General features: G+C 42.8%; 1 protein-coding gene across 8 annotated transcripts in view; it reads right to left on the bottom strand.

Annotated features, from left to right (window-relative positions):
• Positions 1-14577, bottom strand: part of shf (Src homology 2 domain containing F) — an 84855-nt gene extending 70278 nt beyond the window's left edge. For 3 of the 8 annotated variants that reach the window (XM_027008002.3, XM_027008004.3, XM_027008003.3), the window contains exon 1: positions 13907-14575. In XM_027008002.3, coding sequence (XP_026863803.2) covers positions 13907-14347 — 441 coding nt within the window. In that variant the 5' untranslated portion in view covers positions 14348-14575. Of the gene's footprint in view, positions 1-13906 lie in introns of all 8 variants that reach the window. The other 5 variants (XM_081715588.1, XM_081715589.1, XM_027008005.3 and 2 more) reach the window with 3 other exon arrangements.
• Positions 14578-25412: the final 10835 nt, after the last annotated feature.

Below are 25412 nucleotides of genomic sequence, written 5' to 3'. Positions count from 1 at the left end.
GGCTGGACTGGGTGGGGTTTGAGCAGAGCAGAGTGGGACTGGGTGGGGCCTGAGCAGGGCGGGGCTGGACTGAGTGGGGTTTGATCAGAGCAGAGTGGGACTGGGTGGGGCCTGAGCAGGGCGGGGCTGGACTGGGTGGGGTTTGATCAGAGCAGAGTGGGACTGGGTGGGGTGTTGCAGTTGACTAACTTCGCAAGTCATACAGGGGGGAAAAAAAAGCTCTGTGTTTGTCAGTGACTCAGCTCTCCTGTCACATGTCGGATGACTGGACATCTGCAGCGTGGGCGCCGTCATCCCAGCCAGTCCGTCTCCAGTGCTCCCTGACCCTCCCCCAGTGTGCGGCTTGCACATCTGTCAGGCATGCAGACCATTCTCACAGACTGGCCTGTGGACATTTTAGAACACTTCATAGACTGGGCATAATATAAATACATCTGACAGGGAGTCAGTCCCACCACAGCCACTGGCTTTCCATATGCTCTACAATCTAAACTGAAGGCAAATGCTCTCAATTGACTCAAAACACATACAGGCTATGTTTAAATGACTACATATCATTTAGCGCTATAACAACTCGATATTAAAAAGGAAACACTAAATAGGACATTTAAGAACATAAACTAGCCCACCTTGCTAATGTGGATGGGCGTGCCATATGCCTCATATGTGCATCATCTTGCTGTCTTCTGTTTCTGAGGACAGCCCGTACGTAATTTCGGTCTCCTCTCTGTTTGACCCAGTGTCTCTCGGACACGAGCAACCCAAAGCAAACACGATGGTTTATGTCTCTACCACAGTCATATTTTCTCTGAAACATCCCCGATAATTAACTTTAATGTCACAGTTAAAGTCCAGTACTGGTTAGAAGACAACACACGAGACTGGAGGTTCAGTTACAAAATGTTTACGCCTTTTGATGCGTGAGTCGTTTAATCTTTCCTTGTTTTCTCTCCTCTTCGTATCATCACTGACTCCGCATACCCTCCTTTAACTCCTCCGTGTTTTACAGAGTACATGCTCCCAAAGAAAACAGTGGATACTTCCAGAACTACAGCTAGAAAAGCACCTGTTAAAGGGAAGGCGAGCAGCACGAACCCTACCCTTGCTGCTCCATACAGGGCCAGTATAAAGCTGCATGCAGCCTGCAGGATGTAATATGCATTTGAGGCTCCCTAGGTGTGAAGGCACCAGTATGTTTGGATAAACACTACAGCACCAGAGACACGGGCATTAATTACTACATGACCTTAAACATGCTTAACCCTGTGGGATGTTGTTGCACGGGTCAAATTCTTTTAATTAAAAATGAATCCAATATACCTTCCTCCATTCTATTTACTGCTATCTGACTTCAGGAGGCAATTTCGTTTATTATTAAAAGTGATACAATGGTAGGGCTAAGTTACATGGATGACCTGAACCAGACCTTAGTGTTTAACAGTCAGAACAGCTGTTCACTTCCAAGTTGAATTATGGTCATTGTAAGCAAAGATCTTCACAATGCCAAACTGTTGTTTGCAGTTGTTGCTATTGTTGTTGTTTTTAGCCAATGTGACCCAGATTGGCATAAACAGCAACATTTAAACAGCAAAAGCTTCACTTTTTATGATTTCTGCAGAGCCCCCAAACCACAAGTGGGAGAGTGTGGTCTTGTCACCAGAAAGCAAGCACCAATATACATTAAATATGAGAGGGGGGTGTATGTACCATACTGTTTCCCTCCACTGAAGGACGAGTGACAGATCATTTTAGAACTTTCTAATGTTTCTTCTTCCGTGAGGGACCCCTGCTTGCACTACTGGGAATGACAGGTTTTTATTCTTGTCTGCGCATCGATCCATCTCCCCCGCTACTAAATAAACAAAATACGCTTCCAAATTTATACCGTCGTCACGCAAACCCAGGCACGCGTGTGTCCAGGGATCTTAAACTTAAAGCTGGGGATCCATTCAGAACCTTGACACCAGCTTGGGAATAGAACAAGCTGCATGTGAGAGAGGGCGTTCTCTGACGAGGCCAGAGAGAGGATCTTCAATAGAAGAGCGCTGCTGCTACTGAGCCTTCTTTCCATCGCAGATTTTTTTTTCTTCAGCAGGACCACGAGGCAGGATAATCCAGGCTATGGCAGTGCTTCTGAAACTGCTAAAGTGAATGTCAGCAAATTACTCATTGATAAACAAGCCTTCTCTCTGCCACTATCCCAAGGTCGCACTAATAGGGGCGGTGTGGGGAATGGCAAAACAGAAAACAACAAAACAAAACCCTGAACCTACTAAGCCCATAAACGCCCAAATGTTGTGGACAGAAATTGTTTACACCATCATTTGCATGTTGCTCCTATTAAGCAGCATGTGCAATTGCTGCCATCTTCTCATCTGATATGACGAGTGAGCCACTGAACAAAGTGGGTCTTATTAGCAATATGACAACACCCGTTCACAGTGAGTCCTGCACATTGCTTTAATCAACTGGCAGCCAGGGTGGGAAGGGCCTCCTGGAGAGACTGGTTCGACGTGGGAGCAGAGTGCCGCCTGGGGACCCTCCATCTGCCGGCGGGCATGTACAGGGCGTGTCAGAGAGGAGAGCCAAGCCACAGCTGCCATGAAAGTCAAATTGGACCACAAGCTCCACGCTACGTTTCCCTTGAAAGAAGAGAGAAGCGGAGAGCAAGCCCAGCTCCTAGATCAGCATTGTTTTCTCCATCTTAACCTGATCCATATTGACAGGAGGTGAAATAAACTGACCTGAAATCAGCAGGCAGAGGTGGCTTGCCCCAAAACCTTGCAATGGACAAGTACGGTACTTAACAGAAAGCCTGGTCCTGGTTGCATTCCTGAGCAGACAGCTATGGCAGGCGGCCAAGAAAACACCACAGTTCTAAAGATGGCAGATGGCTTCACGATGTTGAAATAAAGTATATCACCATGAAAGAACACACTACCAAAAGAAATGAACTTGGAAAACTCAAAACCCACCACTGGCTGTAGCTGGACCGTTGGTTACTTGTAGTCGTCTCTGGGTGTCACAGAGCTTGCTACATTGTACTATAAAAATTTTATTTCACAGTCTGCTAGGCTAGGCTAAGTCACCACAACCATATCATTAGCCTGCAATGACCACACAGAGAACAGGAAAACCTCCAAACTCCCTTGCTAACCATTTTCTTTTCTTTCCTCTTGCACAAAATCAAAGCTGACTCCACCTGTATGTCCTCCAGGCGTTTTATAGCTCTGGGAACTAAAATATTCAACTGTAAACACATGGAAGTTAAATAGCAATTCAACGAAAATGCCTGCGCTAACCACAGGCCCAGCAGTGAACCTGGATCCAGTGGGAGCCTGTGGGTGAATTAACCAGGTAGAGAAAAAGGCAACACACACCAGTGTCCCCAGCCGGGTCATCCAGAGATATTCCAAATGAAATATTCAATCATCCTACATTCCTCCATTATTGCTGGAGAATGATAGAGAATGATAGAATCTCAAATGAGAGAAAATGAATTTGGAAAGCAATTAACATTTTGAGAATCTAGGGCAATAAAAAGGAAAGCGGCACCCCAAATGAAAGCACGGGGGAGTGGGTGGAGGGGAGAGGTTCCCTTTTGTCTGTGTAAGCGAACCGCTATTTTCCAGCTGATGTTCTGTCATTATGCTGTATCGAAATCTGAGTGTCTGGGTTAAGAGCGCCGATGAATATCAACTCATCCGTCTCGTTATAGGTTTTTCAGAACCACAAATGCAAAACTTTTTAATTTCGTTTCTTTTTATCTTCAAGTTTCTAGTGACTGCATACTCGTTGGTTTGCCCTGCTAGAAGAGCGCTGCTCCAGGAGATGATGCAGGCTGACATTCCTCTAAGAATTCCTCTACGCCAAGAACGGAAAGGGAAAACAGTGGAAAAAAAAGGCGGCGGGGGGGGGGGGGGGGGGGGGGGGGGGGGGGGGGGGGGTTTGCAGCGGCTGTCACGTGTGATTTATGTCTCGGGCCACGAGGGATTTGGGCTGCTGATAACCTAATGCAGGCCAAGGCTGGGCAGCTCTGTCGCATTAGGGGCTGTTTCAAAGGGGCTTTTTCTGCTGCCACTGCTCTTTGTGCTTGCCCTCTAAACACTGCTCAGGGCTGCCCTCCAACCTCGGGAGGGGGAGCAGGGACAGAGAGCCAGGCCCGGCCGGACCGGAGCAGGGGTTGGAGAGAGACTAGGCCGAATCGAAACCCTTGTGTCCTGGCCCAGTTAATACCGCACCAGGTGAGAAAGATGCGGCTTGGAGGTATATTATGTAGCTGGTTTGCAACAGCTAAACAGAACATTTGCAGGGCATTTTTACAGTGTGGTAATACAGTATATGAAAGAAGCACAGAAAGCAAATCAGACCTTTGTGCTCAGTGAGGCAACTGTTTAAACTAGATCATCCTCGCTGCTTTGATTCAAAACAAAGCAACAGAATGCAATAGCTTACGAGACACTTTACTGGGAGATTTATGATGGGCAGCCAAAAATGTAACACCATGTAATTATGAACACAACACCCAGTTTCATGTCTTGATATATGGCATTTTCAGTCCATAGCCCAAGTGTCCACAGAGATATAACAGAGAGAGAGAGAGAGAGAGACAGAGAGAGAGAGAGAGAGAGAGAGAGAGAGAGAGAGAGAGAGAGAGAGAGAGAGCACACGACATCAAGGAGGCCTTGGTCTGTGTGCTGATGTGAAAAACAGAAAATAAAACAACACAAAAAGACTCTTGTGCTGAAAAGGTTGGACAGAGAAAGTGTAGAACCCAACATCACCTCACCCAACATAAACACGAGATGAAGCGATGGAGGAGCACTCAGGGCCTACTGCATGAGACCAAATGGCTCAGCTCGGGGAGGAAGAGAGGAAAACGATTCCAGGTTTGATGTTCACATGAAGCGGGAACTGTGGAGCAGCGCACTCAGACCGGGACTACAGTCTGAAAGGCAGGACAATGCCCGGTGCATTCGGGATGCCATGCGGCCAACTGCACATGCTGAAGATAAAGGAAAACGGCCTTCAGGTCCGAAGCCGAACGAACAGGCGTTTTTGTAGAGGCCTCTTCTATTTGCATGTAGACTTCAGCACCTCGACGTTACTAGAACAACGTCAACGTGGAGATTTCCCGCTGCTGTCACGACAGTCATTTCTGTCGCGTTGGAAAGGCTGTCGATTTCCCTAATGGAGATGGATCGTCTGGAAAACACGTGATTTCATGCAGCGTATCGTGAGCATATCTCAGGATGATTAATAGCACAGAGGAATGGCTCATCAAAGACAGGGGCAGCTGGCAGAAGGATTAGACAGTGCCAGAGTGGTCACTCAAGCGATCAGAAAGGTAGCTAATCCAATTACTGCCTTCCATTTACATCTTTTTTCTATTCTCACTAACGAACAACAAAACAACATAACGAACAGCAGAGAGAACGGGGAGAGAGAGGGAGAGAAATAGAGGGAGGAAGGAGAGGGAGGGGGAGAAGGTGGGGGGGTGGATAAATGAGATGCCGTCATCAGACATGCTTTTTAGCTAAATGTACTTCAACTGAATGTTCCAGCGTCAATGGCTTCAATCAAAAAAAAAAAAATTAAGAAGAGAGAATTGGAGATAAAAAAAAAGAAAAAGTGCTAACCGCTACAGTCTTGTGGAGGCAGTTTAGCATAAAAGCTACCTCAGGATTCTGCATTACCTCATTTGATAGGCTTTCGGGGAATTGATTCACAGAGGCAAAACAGTGACTTTGCGTTTGAAATGTTCACAGTCAGCTTTATGCCGCTCTTGCCCTAATACAAGAGTACATGGCCGGCCGTGCTTGATCGTTCACGTCCGGGTCCAAAACTATCAAGGTCACGTTTTACACACAGACACCACGTCCAATCTTGGACTGGATTAGACTGTAATCCAGACAAGTTACTTCACCCAAGGCTCTTTCAGGTTCAGTGAGCAGAAAAGCAGCCCCAAGAGCTCTGATTTCAAGAGCGCAACAGGAGCAAGAAGCATGCCGCTCGGCAACTCGTGAGATGATGAGCGATACACTCGTGTTCCACCACAGACCTCTCCTCCAGTCTGCTCGCCATCTGCGTCGACAGAACTGCGAGTCTCTGAACTTTTAACATTTGTGTTGACTTACTTAATAGCATCTTTGTTAGGATTCATGTAAACTCTGCTGTCTCAAATTTCAGCGTCTGTGAACATGCACAGTGAGTTTCAGCCAGCAAGTCGCTTAAGGCCTTTTTATATAATTTGGAGAAAACATTAACAAAGTCACTGGGGGCGCACAGCGCAAGATGCTTCACACGCATTTTAGCTGCACGCGATGACCACACTGCAGGACTCGGTATGCGCTTTGCCGTCCAAGACAGCCAAGTCCGTCCTTCGCCCAAACAGCAATTGTTCAGGTCTCTTGTTCAAAAAGCCCACTGTTGTGTGAAGAAATGTTTTCTCTCACCAGCAAACTGCTACTGTATATATGTTCCTTTACAATTCATGACAGAATATGTGTGCTCACACAGTTTAAAAATTGCTTAAAACTCCATTACTCTACACCCCAACAGCCCTGCGGATTAAACCTTCCTCGCACAGCAAAATGCCTATACAGCAGCCCTGCTGAGGTCAAATTCGCTCTTCATTCATAACCACTCTCCATTATGGAGGAGGTGACAATCCTCGAAGGCTGACTGCCCACTCGAGTGCTTCTTTGGCCCAGCCGGAACCGCTTGCCACCTGCCACAGGCTGGAGAGGGGTGCTGGTAGATTACATGCCTTTTAATACACCACAGATATTCAAGATTAAGTACTATGGGACATGCTTGACAAAATCCAATTTCCTTTCTCTATCTTTTCTCTCTCTCCCTCTCTCTCTCTCTCTCTCTCTCTCTCTCTCTCTCTCTTTCTCACCATCTCTCACTCGTTGAAAGATTTGTGAGTAGGCGTTTTAGAGAGAAACTGAAACATGATTTTTAGGACATAAGAATTGGTGCCAAAGATATAATATAGTGTATAATAATGCATGGGCATTATGTGAAAACGTGTGCAGACTTAGGCCAAGGGTTTGGCTACACGATACCAAGATTAAACCACTTCTTGTATTTTTTTTATTACTCTTTGGGTATAGAGACATGTGGAATCACTTTAAACAGTATTCTTACAAATGGTCCGAGATACATATCTGGCTTCGCCTTCTTTAACCGCCTTCACCTTCTTTGTGTACAAAATAACAATATTGTGCACACCCCACTGGAGCAGTAACTCGAGGCAACACCTCACTGTCGCATGGCTCCTCCTCCCATTGACTTTAAACAGGCTTCCTCATGACGTTCGGCAACACTGGGCACATGCTGGGGAAGTTGCAGCAGCTGTGGCGAACCACACCAAAGGACTACGCACGGGTCTCTTGGCTACAGGAGGAAGCAGCCTGACCTCGCATACCCCCGGAGTGGCGCAAGTACCTCCGACCTGGGCACCCGACAATGGGGCGGGCAGAGTAGGGTGGAGGGCCACATCCATCCAGCGACCCCCCTGGTGTGCAAACCCTGCAGCGGGGCTTTCCACCGCTTGCCGGTGGCCAGAGTCTACCTGACCCCCACAGCCACGCCGACGCTGGTCTCAACTCAAGCAGAGTCTGGGTGTCTCAGACAGCGGCAAGCCCAACTTTAGTAGAGCCGAGCAAGCTCAGAAACCCGCGAGGTTTCGCTGGAGCTCTAGATGTCATAGCGAAGATGCTGAAGAAGGGAGGGAACCACTCCCTGTCTAATTCGAGTGGAGGGAGCAGACTTGCTCAGTCAAAAGGGAATGTAAACACTTCCTGTCAGGAAAAGAGCACTTCCTTAACCCTGGAGCAAATGCCTCTTAGCCTTTTTTCCAGCAACTGAAAGTTAAACTATGACCAGCCTACTTTATTCGACTTCTACTTGATTGTTTTACACAAAGTACATGAAACTAAACATTGCACCTTGTAAACTGTTACTACAAATCCTCAATAATGGTATTTTATGATGCCTACTGTAGTTTTCATCTTAAAAATAAATGGCCATAGTCATTGCCAAGGTGTAAATTTAGTACCATAATGCACTGTTGTAACCATATGTAGCCATTTAGAACTAACAATAGTTTACTGTGTTAGCCATAGTATTGGTGAAGGACAGCACTCCTAACAAGGAACTCCTAACAAAGTGTCTGCTCAACCTAATAGCAGAGGTCTGAGGTCTATGGGCCAAGGAATCCCCCCCGCCGAAAAAAGCTTCAATAGCCACTGTCACCTTTAGCAAGCTGAGTGTTTACTGCCCCAGAGAACACCATCACCAGCCATCATGGGGTGGGCAGAGATGCAGCATCTGACCACCCTACGCTTTCAGTGTGGTGGTTAAAAATACCTCCTGTTCCCCACACCCTGCGCATCCGCGGTGCTCAGATGTTTTGTTTTGGGGTTTTTTTTCTCTCTTTTCCATTTCCATGCAGTCTTCTCTCTCATTCTCTGGATGGCGAAGTTCTAGGCCTGATCAGGTTCTTTTTTAAAATTCTAAGCACACATCCTTTCCTCATTCTGTCATGAAGCAGAAACACCCAGCATGTATGAGCGAGCATGCATGTGTGCGCACGCGTGTGCCCTGTTCAGACCAACTCAGACTGACTGACTGTTCCTAGTGGACACTTCTAATCTGAGCCTGAAAGACACACAGCAGTTTAGTGCCATAACATAAATTATGTTTGGTGACAGGTTAATCAACTGCTTAAGTTGTTTTAAGTTGATTTAAGTACTTGGCGTACATTTTTTAAGCTTGGCAGCAGAGATGGACCCTTCATGAACTCATTGGACCTTTATCAAAAGCTATGTAGATTTCACTATCCACTCCCCACCTCGCCACTGCCAGCTGGGAGGTGGTTATCTTTGAACTGGGTGGTGTCATCCTCACCCTGAGGAAGCTTATGAATGAAGCATGACTATTTTAGGCAAGAATGCTGTGTGATTCAGCTAGCACAAGTCACCATTACTCCTGCCTGATACTTATACAGAGGGAGGTTTTCTCCCACCTCAGCTAAACACACTTCCACCCTGACACTTGCAAAGAGGCCAGAAGTATGAAGTGTGATAAGGAAACAAAATCCACATACTTGAGGTTAGCCAGTATTCAAGGAGTACTTTGTTTTTTCCTTTTTATTGAGCAATAATTTCAGTTGAGATATGAATATCTGACATACCAGAGCAAATGCCTCAGTCTTTGTGCCTTACCTCCGCATCCATTCAATTACAATGCTCACAAAAGCTCAAAAAAAGAAAAAGAATCCCCAAAGTAGCATATGTGTGCAATCTGTTGCCATAGCTACTGATACAATGGCCTTTGTAGTCTGAAGCCCCATCAGCCTAATTCAAGAGGAATAGCAGTACCTCTTCTCTGGTACTTTAAAGCCAATTAAATGGTAAAAAAAAAAATCAAATTGGGTTTAACTGCTTTTTACTAAAACAATAAAATACAGAAGCTAAGGCGTGTTTGGTGGTCAAACATGAAAACATGGACCTACTTAATTTAGTTCACCTTATTAATATTTTATTGCTTTTCCATACATAAAAATGATAAATAACTAAAATATTTCGGACAACGTGACTCCACATAGTGAGGGTATGTAATACCAAACTGTAGGAAATTTGAATATGACCTCCATTTCTGGAGTATTCTTTGAGGAAATGTTAATTTTATTTTCCAGTGTATTAAAGTTAATTGGATTATTTGCCTCTGCACTGCTGACACATTCAGACAAGATAGTGACACTGAAGTGTTCCATCACAGACACTAGAGAAGCCAACTAATTGGCTGAGTGTCCTGTAATTGCTTTATGGGTAATGCAGTTGCACATTTGATCGCAGTACACAAAGGGTAAAGCCATTCAAAGTAGCTAATTTCAGGAAACAAAAGAATATTTCGAAGGTAACTTTTAAAGATTCTGAATATAAGTGTCAAAGTCACGTTAACCGTCAGTGTTCAACATGATACTGTTATGTCTGCTTTATGATCTATATGCTGTGCTACTCTTTGGAAAGCAAACCTTGGTCATGTTCTTTACCCTTCTTTTCCTTGGGTGAAAATAAAAAAGCTTCCCGCTCAAGGGTATGCTAGTCTCCTTCAAAGCCATTTAAGGGTGGAGGGAAATTAATCCATTAAAGAAAAGCCACTGAAAATGTATCAGTAGCATGTCAGGAAGATTATGTGAGTCAGCTCAATGCTACAAGTCTAAAAGCTCTTCTATAAATGGATACTCAAGTGCGTATTCAAGGCAGGAGAAGCCAGCAAGAGACCCAAAGGCTCTCTGCACTTCCTTCATGTGCTGACAGAAATACACCTTTAACCGTGGGGAGGGTCCGGTAGTCGCTCCATGCACGCCACCCCACCTCAAAGCTATCGCTTCAAACATCAAAGATGGACTTGGTGGTGGCTAGCAACGCAGATTATCAGATAATCAGTCAACAAGGAGAAGCAGCAGTGTCCCAGCTACATGTGGTTCTCTGATATCCTGCCTCCTGCCTTCTCTTGTAATAAGCTCCAGGCCATTTAGTGCAGACATGAACATCAGGCTTAAATTTGAATCCTGACACAGACGTATTGGTAACTGCTGCAGTGGTCGGGAACTCTCAGAAAGATATCAAGGCCCAAATATGCATGCTTTGCATATCTTGCCACTGTGAGAGACATTATCAATTTTTTATGGTGACAGGCATATCAGCTAAAACCACATCTGCACCCCAATGTACATGTAGGGATGTGGTGGCATGACTGTGTTAATATAAATATTGATCCTGACCCTGATGCTAATGTAAATGTAGAATCCACACGAAGTAGTTAGCATTGAAACCTGAGTGTAACACCCAACATAAGTTATGCAGAAACATTTTGATCTGGCTAAGGTTCACACCAATTGACATCTTATTAGTTGCATGCACCACATGTGAAGGAAGATGGCAGTAAATACCACCTCACCATGTACCTATGATTATTTGATTCACTAAAAGAAAACAAGTGACTTATATTCCAAACATGCTCACCCTGTCTCTATTTCCCCTGCACTGTCTATCCAGATGATTATGTTGCCTAAAATTTGAGTTTAGTGCTACAGGAACAAGGTAGAAATCTTAAATCATCACCACACGTGAGAAGGAAAACCTTAAACAAAGGTGTGGGCAAGTGCAAGGTCAGAGCTTGTGTGTGTGTGTGTGTGTGTGTGTGTGTGTGTGTGTGTGTGTGTGTGTGTGTGTGTGTGTGTGTGTGTGTGTGTTTGTGTGTGCATGTGTGCACTTGTTTGCATGTGTAAGGTTTGTTTGCTTTCATTATCTGCTGTTTATCTTCTACTAATTCACTTTGAAGAGTCCTTGACCACCTTGTGCTGAGAATGGTGAAAGCTGTCTGTGTGTGTGTTCGTGTGTGTGTGCTTGGGTGGGTGGGTGGATGTGTGTGTATATGTGTGCCTGTATGCATGTGTGTTAATTAGCACTGCAACTGAATGATAATTGATAATCTACCTAAACCCATTCACTCATGAAGGTTTAATCACTCTAAACAAAAACACATTAAAAGTAATAATGCCGAGAGCTACCACCTTCACCTCTGCTGCACACTTCAGTCTGATTGCCTGGTCCTGCACTGCCCATGCCAGCAACATTAACAGCATCCTACCGCTGTACTTACAGCTCAAAACGGTCCCACACATTTCCTTCTGCACCCGATGCCTGCCACTACCTGGCCTGCCGATTCCGATCTGAATGAAGGGTATCTTGCTGTTGCCTCAAAGCCCCAGGTTATATAAAACACTTGACATGGTTATTGGCATTCTGAGCATTTAGGTAAGCAGTTATATAATTAGCCCTCACTAATCAAGTAATTAAAACATCAATTGGCCTTTCTGCAGTATCATGAGGTAGGCGGCACGTCAGTCTCTGGCGATCGATGGACTGCAGCCCGGTCCGTCGTGGCCAGGAAACTCTGGCAGCCTCATTACTGGAAGGCATAACATCATAGGTCCATGCTCATACTGATGAACCCTGCTAAGATTATTAGTGACATTCCAAATATCCCAAAAATCTTCATGCCGAAATGAATGCCCCATATTAGCTTAAAACATACAGCAAACTATAAATACTTCCACTGTGAATGTTTCCAAGCAGCAATGAGACTTTAGCACCTTTTTTTAGGAACATAAAGCAAGTCATCACAGTGTCACTCTTTCCCTTTCAATCCTTTACCTTACACGTTTTTTTTTGTGTGTATGCGTGTGTTCATCGTTCAGGACTATATAATTCACTGACCTGGGTGAACTGGCCTCTCCAGTTCAGCCTTTCAGCACTAATAACAGTACTTATCAGCACTCACTACATTGTCTGACTTGTTTCAAATGCAGGGGTTCACTTAGCACTACCATCAAAATACAGCCAAGCTCCAGTTAAGAGGAGCCAGCATGCAGCGTTTTAATTAGACAGAACAGCCACTGCAAGGTCTGAAAGAACAGGTAAGTCAGCCACCCTACAGTGCTTCGCAGTACTGGAGCATGTTCATTAAATCCTGGATTAAAATGCTCCACAGCCGTCATCAGACTGAACACAGACAAAGGCCGCATGCAGCATAGAGCCAGTCAGAGGCACACACTACAATGCTGCCATCTGAGATCAGACATTAGGTACTTCAAGCGTCACTGCCCACTTAATGAACCGACGAGGTTTGGTCTGTGGTTTAAGCATCTCCAAAGCTCAACTATAATGTGCACTGCTAGAATACAGTGGAACCAAACATAACAAAACTGCTGTACAGTTTTCGTTTTGTACAGCTGTTATATCACTGCTTCTAATTCCATAAGGTGGAACTTAGGTGGGCATAACACCTAAAGTGACCTGAGCACACGGAGCGCAAGTGGACAATCAATTTCTATCCATCATCACAACTATTTAGCCTCTCACAGTCGCTGCCAGCAGCATCAACCGACTCAGGTGTGAGCAAGTTTAGCCTAGCTGCGCGCAGCGAGCGTGCCACACCTTGAACAAAAGGTGCGGCAGGTATGAGAGAGAGGAAGTCTAGGTTCAATAACATGAAATAACAAGCATGATCCTGGCTGTTTTACACACACATCAACCAAGTTATTACAAGGTGACACGTTTATTAAATAAACACAGTGGGCGAGTGCGGGTGTGACATCGCACGTGGGTGATATATTCTTATTCTGGGTGCTACATTGGTATTGAGCAATCATAAAGCAATTCATTATCACAGGTATCGTAAGGCCTTAAGATCGAGCGGAGACTTCATCACATCCGCATCATCGTCATTATTACTCGTATTATTCGCTGTAGTGGTACATTCCTCATCTTACGACACACAACAATTTTAGCTCGTCAGAGTATATAATAAAGTAATTTTGGATAGTCATTTTTAAGATGCGATGCTGACGTTTATAATGTACGACTAGGGTAGGCTACACCCACGCCCCTCCAAGAATAAAAAGTTTAGACGAATCTAAATTGACGAGTCCTAATACACACTAGTTGTAATTCATTCGTTATGAATGAATACTAAGTCGGGCATAGTTGACGTCGCGTGAAGAGTGTTTATAATGTCATATAACAATGTTTTGCCAAGACCCAACACAACCGTTGGGGATCAGATAAAACAACGAGTTTTTCAGGTTTTGACAACGTAAAGCACGTGGAGCGCGAGACCACTGATAGATAATAGTAGCCTAGGGACTGGGCTATACAAGTCGGACATGCAAAGAGTTCAAGTAGTTTGTCACAGCACACCTAACGTCGGGCAATAGTGTGTGGTAAAGAAACTGGTTTGAGCTTCAAGAAACAGCTGTTCTATCAGAAACAATTGTGAAATGATGTTGGAACAGCACGGTCTATCGAGCGTAGCTCGTGCTTACCTTGTCTTGCTTACTCTCCGGTTCCGCGGGTGGAGACGTGGGGGACTTGGCGCTCCCCGCAGCCACTGCTTGGGTTGTGGTAACACCACTGCCCGAACTCGAGCTCGTTCTCTCGATTGTTTCCACTTTGATAAGCCTGTGTTTTGGAGACACGTACTTTACATCCGGCGACCCCAGTGAGCTTAGTCCACTCGAGAAGGGAATATTTCCGCCTCCCGTGTACGGATCCTCGAAGTCCAGTTCCTTTTGTAGTTTGTACGCAGTGAGTATGTCGGGTTGAGCGGAGCTTTGGTAAAGCGAGGTCGCACCGGTGCCTGGCTGGTGGTAGCCAGGCGTACCTGATACGGCGGTATGACAATGTCGGTAGTCCGGTTTCGGGGGCGCCGGTGGAGAAGCTTTGGTCGTTTTGAATCCCAGGTGTTCCTTGAACCATCTGGCCATGCTGCCAGTGCATCGCTCAAAACTCAAATACTATATTTCCGTACCAGTTTTCTATTACCAACGTCTGTCCTCCTATGGGCTCCGAAGCAGGTCGCCCCTCTCGAATCCGGACAGTTTGTTCGCTTTAGTCAGAGTTGCCAGTTTCTAACGAGCGAACACTTTCTGTTCGGGGAAACTCTGGCGTGCGTGCTGACGGTGAGTCTAGAATTGCGCTCTGCCCACGCTGTGCGCGGTGTACCGCTCATCTGGCTACGGGATACGCTCCGCACCAAGCGCTACCGGAGTGCGTGCACTGCCACCTATCGGTTTGATATACTACAGCAAAATAGTCTCCCCATCCCAAGTCAGGAGACCGTATAACATTTCGCTGTTTTATCAATGCACAAAAGAAGCAATGATTGTTTCATGATAGAATAAATAAACAGACAGGTTTATCATATTCTTATAGGCCTACTTTATTTAGATACTCAGTTTATTAGTGTTTGAATTGGCCACCTACTAAAGCCATTGTCAAACACCAGTTGATGATAGTAATTTCAGCACCATTTTCAGTACTATCAAGGGATCACCTATGAATTGCTAACATGTTTCAGACTACACTACAGTCACATTCTCAGCATGTATACTTGTCAGATGTTAAATTTGAAGACCCATAAGTAACTCTCACAGAGAGATTAGCAACAAGTACAAGAAAGTATTTGGCTGCGCTCAGGCTGTTATGGGCAGCGAGAACTGCCTTTCTGTTGGAGAAGAATAAAAATGTCAGTGCAAACATTTGGCTTTACCCAGAAGGATTTAATTAAGGAAACCCCTGTGTGTAGTTAACAAATCCGTGTAGCAAAGGTTTCCAGTGACCTGGCAGAATCTAAAACGTTTTACATACGTGCGGCGCTGCCGAGGTTAAACAAATAAGGATGTCCCTGAATGCATCACTCACCCACACAGCTGTTTCAGCTTCTGCCAGGCGCGATATATGGCATACTAGATGCGTTCTCTAGATAACCCAAAACGTGACGCGTCATTTCATTTGTCTTTACATGTACACACGCACGCACATGGCCAGGGACTATGGCTTCTCATGAAGCAATATTTCTTCTTAATAACCTAGTATCCTCTAGGCAAAAGCTCACGGTACACAGAGGTTTAATCTTGCTTCTGCTTCTATCCTGCCTTCACTCACAGTCGAATTACTGTACGATTTTCATGATAAACCACTTACAGTTGGTAGACTGGGGACTGGTTTTATTTAAACTCACAATAACTTTCCTGGATTTATGTTGAAGATGTATTATGTAAGAATACACAGTGTTTAAAAACTGTTAGTTAAATCAATGCAGGTTGTAGTAAATTAGTGTTTTCATCTGCTTAGGGTAAAAAAATTATTTCCCTCCTCTAAAGTGCATTAGCACTTGCATACTTTAGTTGCCTGTACATATATAGAGTGGGAACACAAGCAACTTATACAAGGGCAACAGTATCCTGTAGCTGAGACCTCAAATTGAAATGTCTTATCGCAACAGTGATCATTTCTGTCATATGAATCTGCTGTATGTCTTCTGCAGATGCGGATACTTGAAGCCTCTGTAGATCATGTGACATATTGTTGAAGAGGGGGGTGAGTAGAGGCTAGAAGAGCAATCTATTGGCTCTGAGAGGGCTTTTGTTGCCTGTCACCTGGCAAGGCATAACCTGTTTAGTGGGTGGTGCTGAAATTGCTGGAGAACACATCAGATACGGAGCTGAGGCAATGGTGAATTTCACTCGTATTTCACCAACCCAAATCTGAATTGTTGATAGAGGAATTCATTAGTTTTGAAAGCACCATCTTCCCATATTTCCAATCTTTCTTTTGAAACATTCTTTTTTTTGTTTTGGTTCTATAAAATGTAAGTGCAGGCTTGATTTCTCAGATGACTTATCACAGCACAGTAAACTAAGCAGTAAACTAAGCAGATGACCAGCGAACTTATACAGTACACTGCCATTTTAACTCTGTAGATGTAAATTATATATTAGCACAGAACTCAGCTTGTCACTGTCCTTGAGGTGAGTTGCTTCTTTATTTTCCATAGACTTTCTCCTTTTCTTAGTTGTCAACCAAGTCATCAGAGAATGTACTGTGCTGGTTAAAGGCAGGTGACAGACTTCCTTTAAACCACACAGGATCTGCCACCTTGACACATTCATTATAGGCAGGCGGGAGCAGAGATGAGCAGCAAGAAGGGTTTTACACCTGACCTTTAAGAGAATCTATGAATAGATATATTCATCCGATTGTGGATTTGCACCTCAACTGTCTCAGCTGGGCTTTGAGAGCAAAAATAATTTTGTTTGTGGGATTGTACCATATATTATCTGATCCACTGAATGATCTACTGTATATAAATAAAAACAGTATATACTGTATATAAAAAAAGGTCCTGCCTTTGATCAACCTTCATGCTCTTTAAAAGACATGCATATTAAAAGGTTTGGATATATGCTTCATACTTATTTCACATACATTTATTTGCTTATATTTCTTTACTTTGTTGCCAGCTGAATGCAGGACTGAATAAACAGATTAAAAGATTATTTTGTTGATTATATCTTTGAAACCCTGAGGAGGATTTCATTATTACAGTGATCAACAGTGTTCATAACTAGACTTGACTCATAAATAATGTATGATATTTTCTTTTAAGAATATGATGTATTAATTTCTCATTGTCATATCATCATTTACATTTACAGCATTTGGCAGATGCTCTTGTCCAGAGCAACTTACAAAATTGCTTTGTCATTTACTCATAGAATGCATCCTACTTGGTACAGTAGGATGGAGTCCAAGATACTATTGAACTAGAATGCTGTTGAAATACAGGGATCAATGCTGATGCCTAGAAGTGCAAAACACATATAAGCTCTATCTCAGACCCTATAATAAGTGCCAGAGTTTCAGTTAGGCAACATAGGAGCATGTGAGTGAAGTAGAATTATTAAATGTAGGCTTTCTTTTGAACTTTGTTATAGTTCAGTCACTATTGGGCTTTGGTTAATATGACCTATGCTTACAGTGAGTGGGTGCACCCTTCTGACTTTAAACCCTTAGAGATTACTGCTGTCAGATTTCATTTAAGACACCGTGGTATTTCCACAAATGTGTTGTGTGAGATGCTGTTATTTTCTCCTCTAATGTTTATCTGCCTAGGCTTTCAGTCTCATCTGTCCTTCAGTCAGGCTTCTATCCTCTGTGAAATTATACTGATATTTACTTTTTGAAGTGATAATCCCAAATGTCAGAACAAGAGCAAAATGCAGTCAGGCTACCTGCTGACTGAGCCCACTTTCTCCAGAGGGCATTTTGGTACTCTTTAAACACCAGCTAGAACCACTCAGTTGTAAACCTCCATATGTTAAATGGGGAAATTTAGGGCAATTTGCATTGGAGTGAGACTCATTTGTTTATGTGATGCTGAGGTGATACATGCCCAGTGAGAGCACTCAAACTGCGCTCTCTTCTTCCATATATCCCTCTTTCCATCATCCTTTTTATCTTTATCTCATTCGCCTTTGTGTTTTCGTCTCACTCTGCTTCTCTCCTGGTGTGTCACACTCATCCTTGGCATGCGCACCCTGTCTGCGGCCCAGACAGCACATGCTCATGAGGCATGTGCATTTCTGTCCTCCAAGCCAATAAAGTGACGTTTTAGGGCATGGGGTTATGTGCAAAGAACTTGCTAGTAATGGTCTGTACTAAACTCTGAAGTACAGAGAATTTGTATTTTCCACAGAACAAGGGTGTGTTCACGTGATGCTTTTTTTTTTACCCGCGAGGTGAATCACATACTTCAAAAATCGGACACAGGGCCAAGTAAATTGAGAGTATGGTAAACCGTATCTGATAGAACCATGGATTTTAAAACGCTCCAAAGCGTGCCTTCTTTCAAAGTTTACTAGGAGTAGCGTGCACTGAGACTGAAGCGCGCTTCTCTACCTAAACCCCATTTCACACCGGTGTGTGCGCCACAACTCGCAGCAACAGAAAAAGTACGCTTTGGGTCCATTTTTGCTACTTGCCATGCGTTGCAAACTAGCAGTTTCTACATAGAAATAGTACAGAATTAAGTATTGTTGCTACATCATCTAATCTCATATTTAAAACAAAAAAATAGCGAACCTGGGCTATATTGTTGACTCAGTAGCATTAATACAAACCTCGACAAAGGTGTAGATTTTATCTTAATTTTTTACTACTAATCAGCATTAATCGGAAAACCGATTTCACGTCCAGTGTGAAATAGTGCCGCGGAGTAGCCACGAATACCCGTGATTGCCGCACCACTTGTAGTGTAAAATGAGCTTTACGCAGCGCCTTTCGTGTTTATTTAACCTGTCAACTTTTACGCTGAGCCCTGCAAATGAGTGACATACGTCATTCACTGCTTTTATACTCATACAACATGAAAAAAGCTTCCTTTAGCTGTTTTCGAACAACCCGGGGTATAAAACACTCGAAGCAAAGATTACCACATTCCGAACGTGATAAGCAAAACCCGTTTAGTTTAGGAAATGTTTAACAGACGGTGTGTTCTTTTTGCCGTACTCCCGTTTGGCGTTTCCAGCGATGCGACGCGCCTGGCGTTTAAAAAACCGTATTGTGAACGCCCCGTATTGCCAACAAGTTGCTGACTGCTTGCTAGGAATTAATAGTGAGTAAATATGGCGCATATGGCGATATGCATCAGTATCATAATAAGAATAATTTGCCTTTGATGTCCTTTTTGAGAAATGTATCCACTACAGAATTAACTGAAATGCTTTGAGTATCTCCATGTTTGATCTGAAGTAGAATGCTAGTTGACAGAATTATTCAGCGGAAATCACTGAATACAAAATGTATGCTACCCATCCTCTGGTGCCTCATAAGTGGTCGGTTTCTGGCCACTGGATGGAAGCATTACTGGTCGGATATTTTTGGGTTATGAATCACACTCGACTCAGGAATAACACTGACGTCTAAAAACCCCTGCAATGCTTCTGTGTCCAATAAACTTGCACCAGCATAGCACCCACTACCATGCCAATACCATGTCAGCTTCACTGCTGTGTGGGGAATAGGCAAACTCCCATATAACCTTTTATTCTCTAGGCCTGTAAATAAACTGCTCTGCCTGTATCTTTACTTTGCTCATATTTAAAAACACGTTTAACGATGCTATTTTGTTTTACTTGCTGCAGTTGCACTTTTATATCCTTGAAGGACATTATTTAAAATTATTTTACTTTTGGTATTTTATATTTTGCACTGCGCAGTATCTGTTCTTTCTATTTGTAACTTTTTATATGTATGTTTTGTTATTTTCTTACCTTATATATTTACATTAGCTTTAGTTTTCTATTTAAATAATCCATATTTAATTTTAATTCAATATTTTTGTAACATTTTTCTTGTTTAGAAAGTGCTATAGAAAATTATTATTATTATTAATATCCAGTCAAGCATTGTCAGATGTTGACACTGAACATTGCACCAGGTAGAGTGTGTTTGACAAACTGTCAAATTATTTAAAACTGTGCATTACAACATATAGACTAGAGAGTAATAGTACATGTGTAAAGTGCACCTACAAGATGTATAAGGTGTACCTCATAAAGTGACCAATGAGTTTAGGTGAAACAGAGGTGTTTCTAACAAAGTGACATTTGTGTGGGCAGTTTGTATGAGGATATTTTTCAATGCCCTCAGAGCAAAATCTTGCTCTGGCTCTATGACTTTATCCTCTCTCTCCTTTATATAGAAGTCAGAAAAATAACATGCAAGACAATCATTCAGTGTAATTCACTGTGCTCTGTCGCTACATCCTGGTTTCTCTTTATCTATCTAACAATCCATCTGTCTTTCAGCCAGTCTGTCTCAATCTCTCTCTCCTCCATTACCTCCTTCAGGACAACACTCCTCCTGAACATGTCTGCTCCTGTGAGACTTTCTCCTGTCCTCGTTACATGCATGACAGCACATCATGGCAGAATTCAGCAAGTTATTCATGAGATGCATTTCAGTGTTTTGTTTTCTACCCCAAATGCTTTTCTTGCATCTCCTTTCTGCTGGGACCAAGGGAAGCATTCTAATAAAGGTTATCTCACTCTGATTTGCTATGTATTGACCTTCCCTTCCATGAGTATAAGGTGCATAATTTAGTTAAGGTGACAGGAGCTAACAAGCTTGTTTTTCTGTGCACTATAGTGTGACTCAGTTGTTCGGAATGTGTACTGGAGAATATGCACAGGGTTTAGACTCCATCATTTCATACTTCATCATTAAATAACATAATAACCAAAACCTGTTTTTGTCTAGACCCATTTGACCTATTTATGCTGCTTGTCTTCTGTCCTGTATTCAGTTACTTTTAATGGGGTAACTTGCGCACCTTTGGTCCAGCATGTGCTATGTCCAAGGTCCTTCAGCTCTTGCGCTGTGTGTGTATGTGTTGTGGTTTTGAGTGCTGTGTGCGAGTGTGTGTGTGATTTAGATGGATGACTGCAGCATGCTCCATGGCTCAGCCTCCACACACAAACTGACACACTCAATAGCCATTGACAAATGTGAGCCCTCCCTCCATTCTGTGATTCGAACCTCATACATCTGTCCAATTTATGTGTCTAAAATGACATCCCTGTAATAGAAGGATTCGGTTTTGAAACTCATGTCACATATGTGCACCATACTTAAAACACCGCAACAGTGGCTCTAATGGCTCTGTTCTTCTCACCACCTTGGACAGAATTGGAAGGCTAGTAGATTGGTGGAATTTCTGGAGCAGAAATAATTTCTTTCTACTACTAATTGCAGAAAATTGCATTCAATCATGTTGCTCTTTTTGTGAAAGAAAAAGGGAAATACAGATGACTTCAATGTTGTAACCAGGTTTCTGTAAAACCGCAACAGTCTTGACTTGTGAAAATGGCTCGCATCAATACCCTGTTTTCGCTCCTGTCTGGACAGCTCAGAGTTAGACCCATTGGGTTTTCATTCCTGCTAATGTGGCATTTCATTATACTGAGGGGTGATTATCTAGTTGAACTGCCCTTAGATCATTATTGATCATAGTGCCAAAAAAGAAGAGTCCAGAGACAAGATATAGATTCCAACACACACATGCATAAGCACACACGCATAAACACACACACACACACACACACACACACACACACGCACCCACACGCACGCACAAACACACACACACACACACACACAAACACACATTTTGCAAGGCTCTATTTTCATTAAATGCCTCTTTCTGTCAGTCTTCACAGTAGTGACTTCCCACAGTGCAGCTTACATTAAAATTGAGATATGCCCATAATGAATTTGAGAGAATGAAAATTGTCAAACAGACCAAAGATCTGTTTGTCTGTGTGTATAAGTGTGTGCAGATCTGTTGTCCGTGTCTTCTCCGAAAACTTTATTGCTGAGGATATTATGGGCTGTATTAATGGTAAAAATGAGGTCTATAGTTCTGGGATTCTGTCTGAGCTGTTCTCATGCTTGTAATGCCTTTGACTGTGACTCTTGTCCACAGGTGCTGCAGTGGCTGTCATGCCCGACATGTGCTTGGCAGTGCCAAGTCCCCTCGGGACTCTGCCCGCACCGTGGTGTGCCACTCTGGCCCGTTTCACCTGTATATATCACTCACATTTACTTCTTTCTGCACATCCAGGGGCTTTTGAATTTAAAATGAACACAGCACTCCTTGGCTAATTATTTATTGAGTATTATTGATGTTTGATGCAGAACATAAAACACACAGCCTAAACCCTTTGTAAAATAATGAACAGTAGAGCAGGATGTCACTTAGCTTGGGGCAAATTAATAAAACTTACACTTTTGTAAGCTTTTTGTAATTATATTTCTCATAACTACTGGACTTCAGGTTTTTATTACTAATTGCCACTGTGTATGCAACAAAAGATTCGAATTCTGTAGCAGACATGCGTAAAGCATTTAGTGTAGTCACATAGTATTAATTATGCATCGACTTCTTGCTTGTGTTTTAATGTGTTGCCTGGCTGGCTTGCAGGAATCTTTAAGCTATATCAATACCATGTTTGTCTTTTAATTGCATATTGATTCCTGTTTATTAAGGGTGATATTTATTCGTTTTCTGTTTGTGTGCAGCAAATGCACAAAATACTTAAAAGAGAACAGTCTGTATTTGTGTTATAAATGAAGAAAAAGTCTAGCTGACTAGCTGAGAAAAAGTCTAGACACCTCCTGGTGTCTACAAGGTGCCTAAGAGGCCCAGATGAGATATTTTATGGAAACAAAGGTCACAGTTAGTAATACCCTTGCCATCACCTACTTTAAGAGGTGTACCTGTACAGAAGCACCATTACAAAATCCTCAATTGTTGAATACACTTCATTACTGAAATCCACTTGGAAACATATGAACACTCAGAAACATTCAAAAACACTCAAAATGGGGAGTTTGCTGTAGCTGGTTCAGAGTTAAAACACTCAGCCTGTGAACTGTGAAACATTTTGATGGTAATGCAGGTAATAATTGACAATCAATTGTATCATGGTGCAGCAGATATGCATAGCTGTGTATTATATCAGTTATGGAAATTGGCCTGATGGTCCATTAAAAATTGACACAATGGCAGCATGTAGGAAAACTGGAAGGGACTAAGGATCAGTTCTTGTAATACACCATGAAGAATATTATGCACGTTTAAGACATGTTCACCAGGAACACTTTTATGTAGGAATTAAAGAATCCATGCATGTGCAGGAATCAATGTATGTGCAGCATTGGAATGCCCTGTATGTCTCCTAAATCCAAGAACTGAAAGTCTATGAAAACCCAGCTTGTACATACAAATACTTGCAGTATTGTGGAGTATAATTCATGGCAGCATGTGTGCATTGTACACTTTTTCATTTACAAGTCAACACCATGTGCCCCTTTGTTTCTGACAAGAGACTAAACTACTGGAACAAAGACCTTATCCAACCCCTTTTCAAAATACAGAACAAATTGTTTGTAATATATGGACACACACACACACACACACACACACACACACACACACACACACACACACACACACACACACACACACACACACACACACACACACACACACACACTAAATAACCATTTAGACATTCAGATAAGTTGTCTGTTTTGATATCACTTAACTATTGGCTGTTGCTGGTATCTAGGAGATGTAAAAAAATGTAGAAAACAGCCTGGTCCAGTAATTTATATTACTTTCTTTAGAAAGAAGTTGCATACTGTTATATTTTAGATTTGACTGAATACCATTAATAGTTCTCATTTTAATTAATAAACCCAGTGTTAAAAATAAGAACGCAAATTTAGTGTTAAGGCAATTTTATGACACTAATTACTTGAGAATAATTTATTAATGTATAATTCTTAGGCATGTGACTATCCTGTATGAGGAAATATAGTCTAATCACACTGAAATGATTCCAGAAACACCACCATACTTTTCAACTATATATATGAATATACTGTGATCCATAGGTTGCACTTTGTCTTTTTTTGTCAGCCTTTATTTTATAAGAGTAGGTGTATCGCTGGCATCACGCTCACAAACACTCCCAGGGCAACAGGCCGGGTTGTGGCATGCAGCTTAGGGCACTGTCAGATGAGCTCTAGCATTGCTTGATGGGCAGGGACCCTAGAACCTTAGTTTTGGGCATTAAGAACTAGCAAAACTCCAGCAGCTGCTCTGTATACTTAACTGTACTGTATACCTAATCACTGTGATGGATTTAGTTTAAATGTTCAATTATGAAACAATGCCTTATAAAAGAATATACATCTACTCGTAAACAGCACTGATAATTGAAATGGCCTATAGAACTTTGCATTAGGTTGTAAATGTTAAATATTGGCTGTGATAAAAGAAAAGGCATACACCATCTCACCTTATGTTATTTTCTAAAGCATAAAGGTTGAGAATAACTGCTTAACGCCTGGTTTAGAATGCAATCTCAAATGAATGCATTCTATGCATCGCAGGAAAACCATTCTGCACACTTGAACATCATCTCCAATCAAAACATAATGACATCCTCTTTAACAGCTCTGCTGAGAGGAGAAATTACCATGACAACGCACCATAGAAATAGAATATCTTCATGTTCCGGACAGCCAGACGAAGAGAGTCCTTTAAGACATGCGGCTCTGCAATCACCGGCCCATGGATGATAAATAAGTAATTTCCTCGCCGGCTTGTCGATCCGGCCAACCCGATAGAAGTGCAGTTGTCGGAAAGATGATTAGATGCTGAAGATGATGGATGATGGAGGCGAAGGTTCCGGGACCGGAGAAGTGTGCGGGCGGCGCACCAACTGGCGGTTAGCCGCCAAGACGACCACCCCTGTCTGCTCGAAGGGCAGCCTCATTAACCCAGCCGCACTGGCTAAACTATTTATCTTATGACACATGTGGCTGATGGGCGATTTTTGCCGCCTGCTCGATTTAACTGCAACTCCCCTCTGACTAAACAGGCTTGCGAGTACCTCATTTTCCCTCAAGACATTACATGCTCAGTTGCTGAATCTGGTGAATGTAATATGCAGATTTTATGCATGGACTACTAGATATGTATCAGATAATGAGATATCACTTCTCGCATATGTTATGGAATTTGAATCAGTTCATAGCTGCATAACTACAGTCTATAAACAGTTGAACGACTTTAAAAGCTGTAACGTACAAAAATGTATATGCTCAATATGATTATGAATTACACACTAGTCCTAGGTTTGCAGCTGGCCTTAGGTTGCTCTTTGGCTCTCAGCTCTCTCTCTCCCTCTCTCTCTCACACACACACAGACACACACTTTTGCAGTCCAGAAGGAGAGGCGGTGGTGTCATGGTCTGGTCTTCCTCTTTGTCATCTGTGAGTGAGCATAATTAGGGCGCAGTGATAAAATGAACCCTCAGACTTGTTCCGGCACAATATATTTAATTGAGCTAAATGACAGAGAGAAATAAATCAGACAGCAGTCATAATGAGCAGCCACTAAAAAGAGTACAAGA

The sequence above is a fragment of the Electrophorus electricus genome, chromosome 6 (genome assembly GCF_041902795.1).
Source record: "Electrophorus electricus isolate QZ-2024a chromosome 6, ASM4190279v1, whole genome shotgun sequence".
In the NCBI taxonomy this organism is placed as follows: Eukaryota; Metazoa; Chordata; class Actinopteri; order Gymnotiformes; family Gymnotidae; genus Electrophorus; species Electrophorus electricus.
This window is presented reverse-complemented; position numbering and strand designations above follow the sequence as displayed.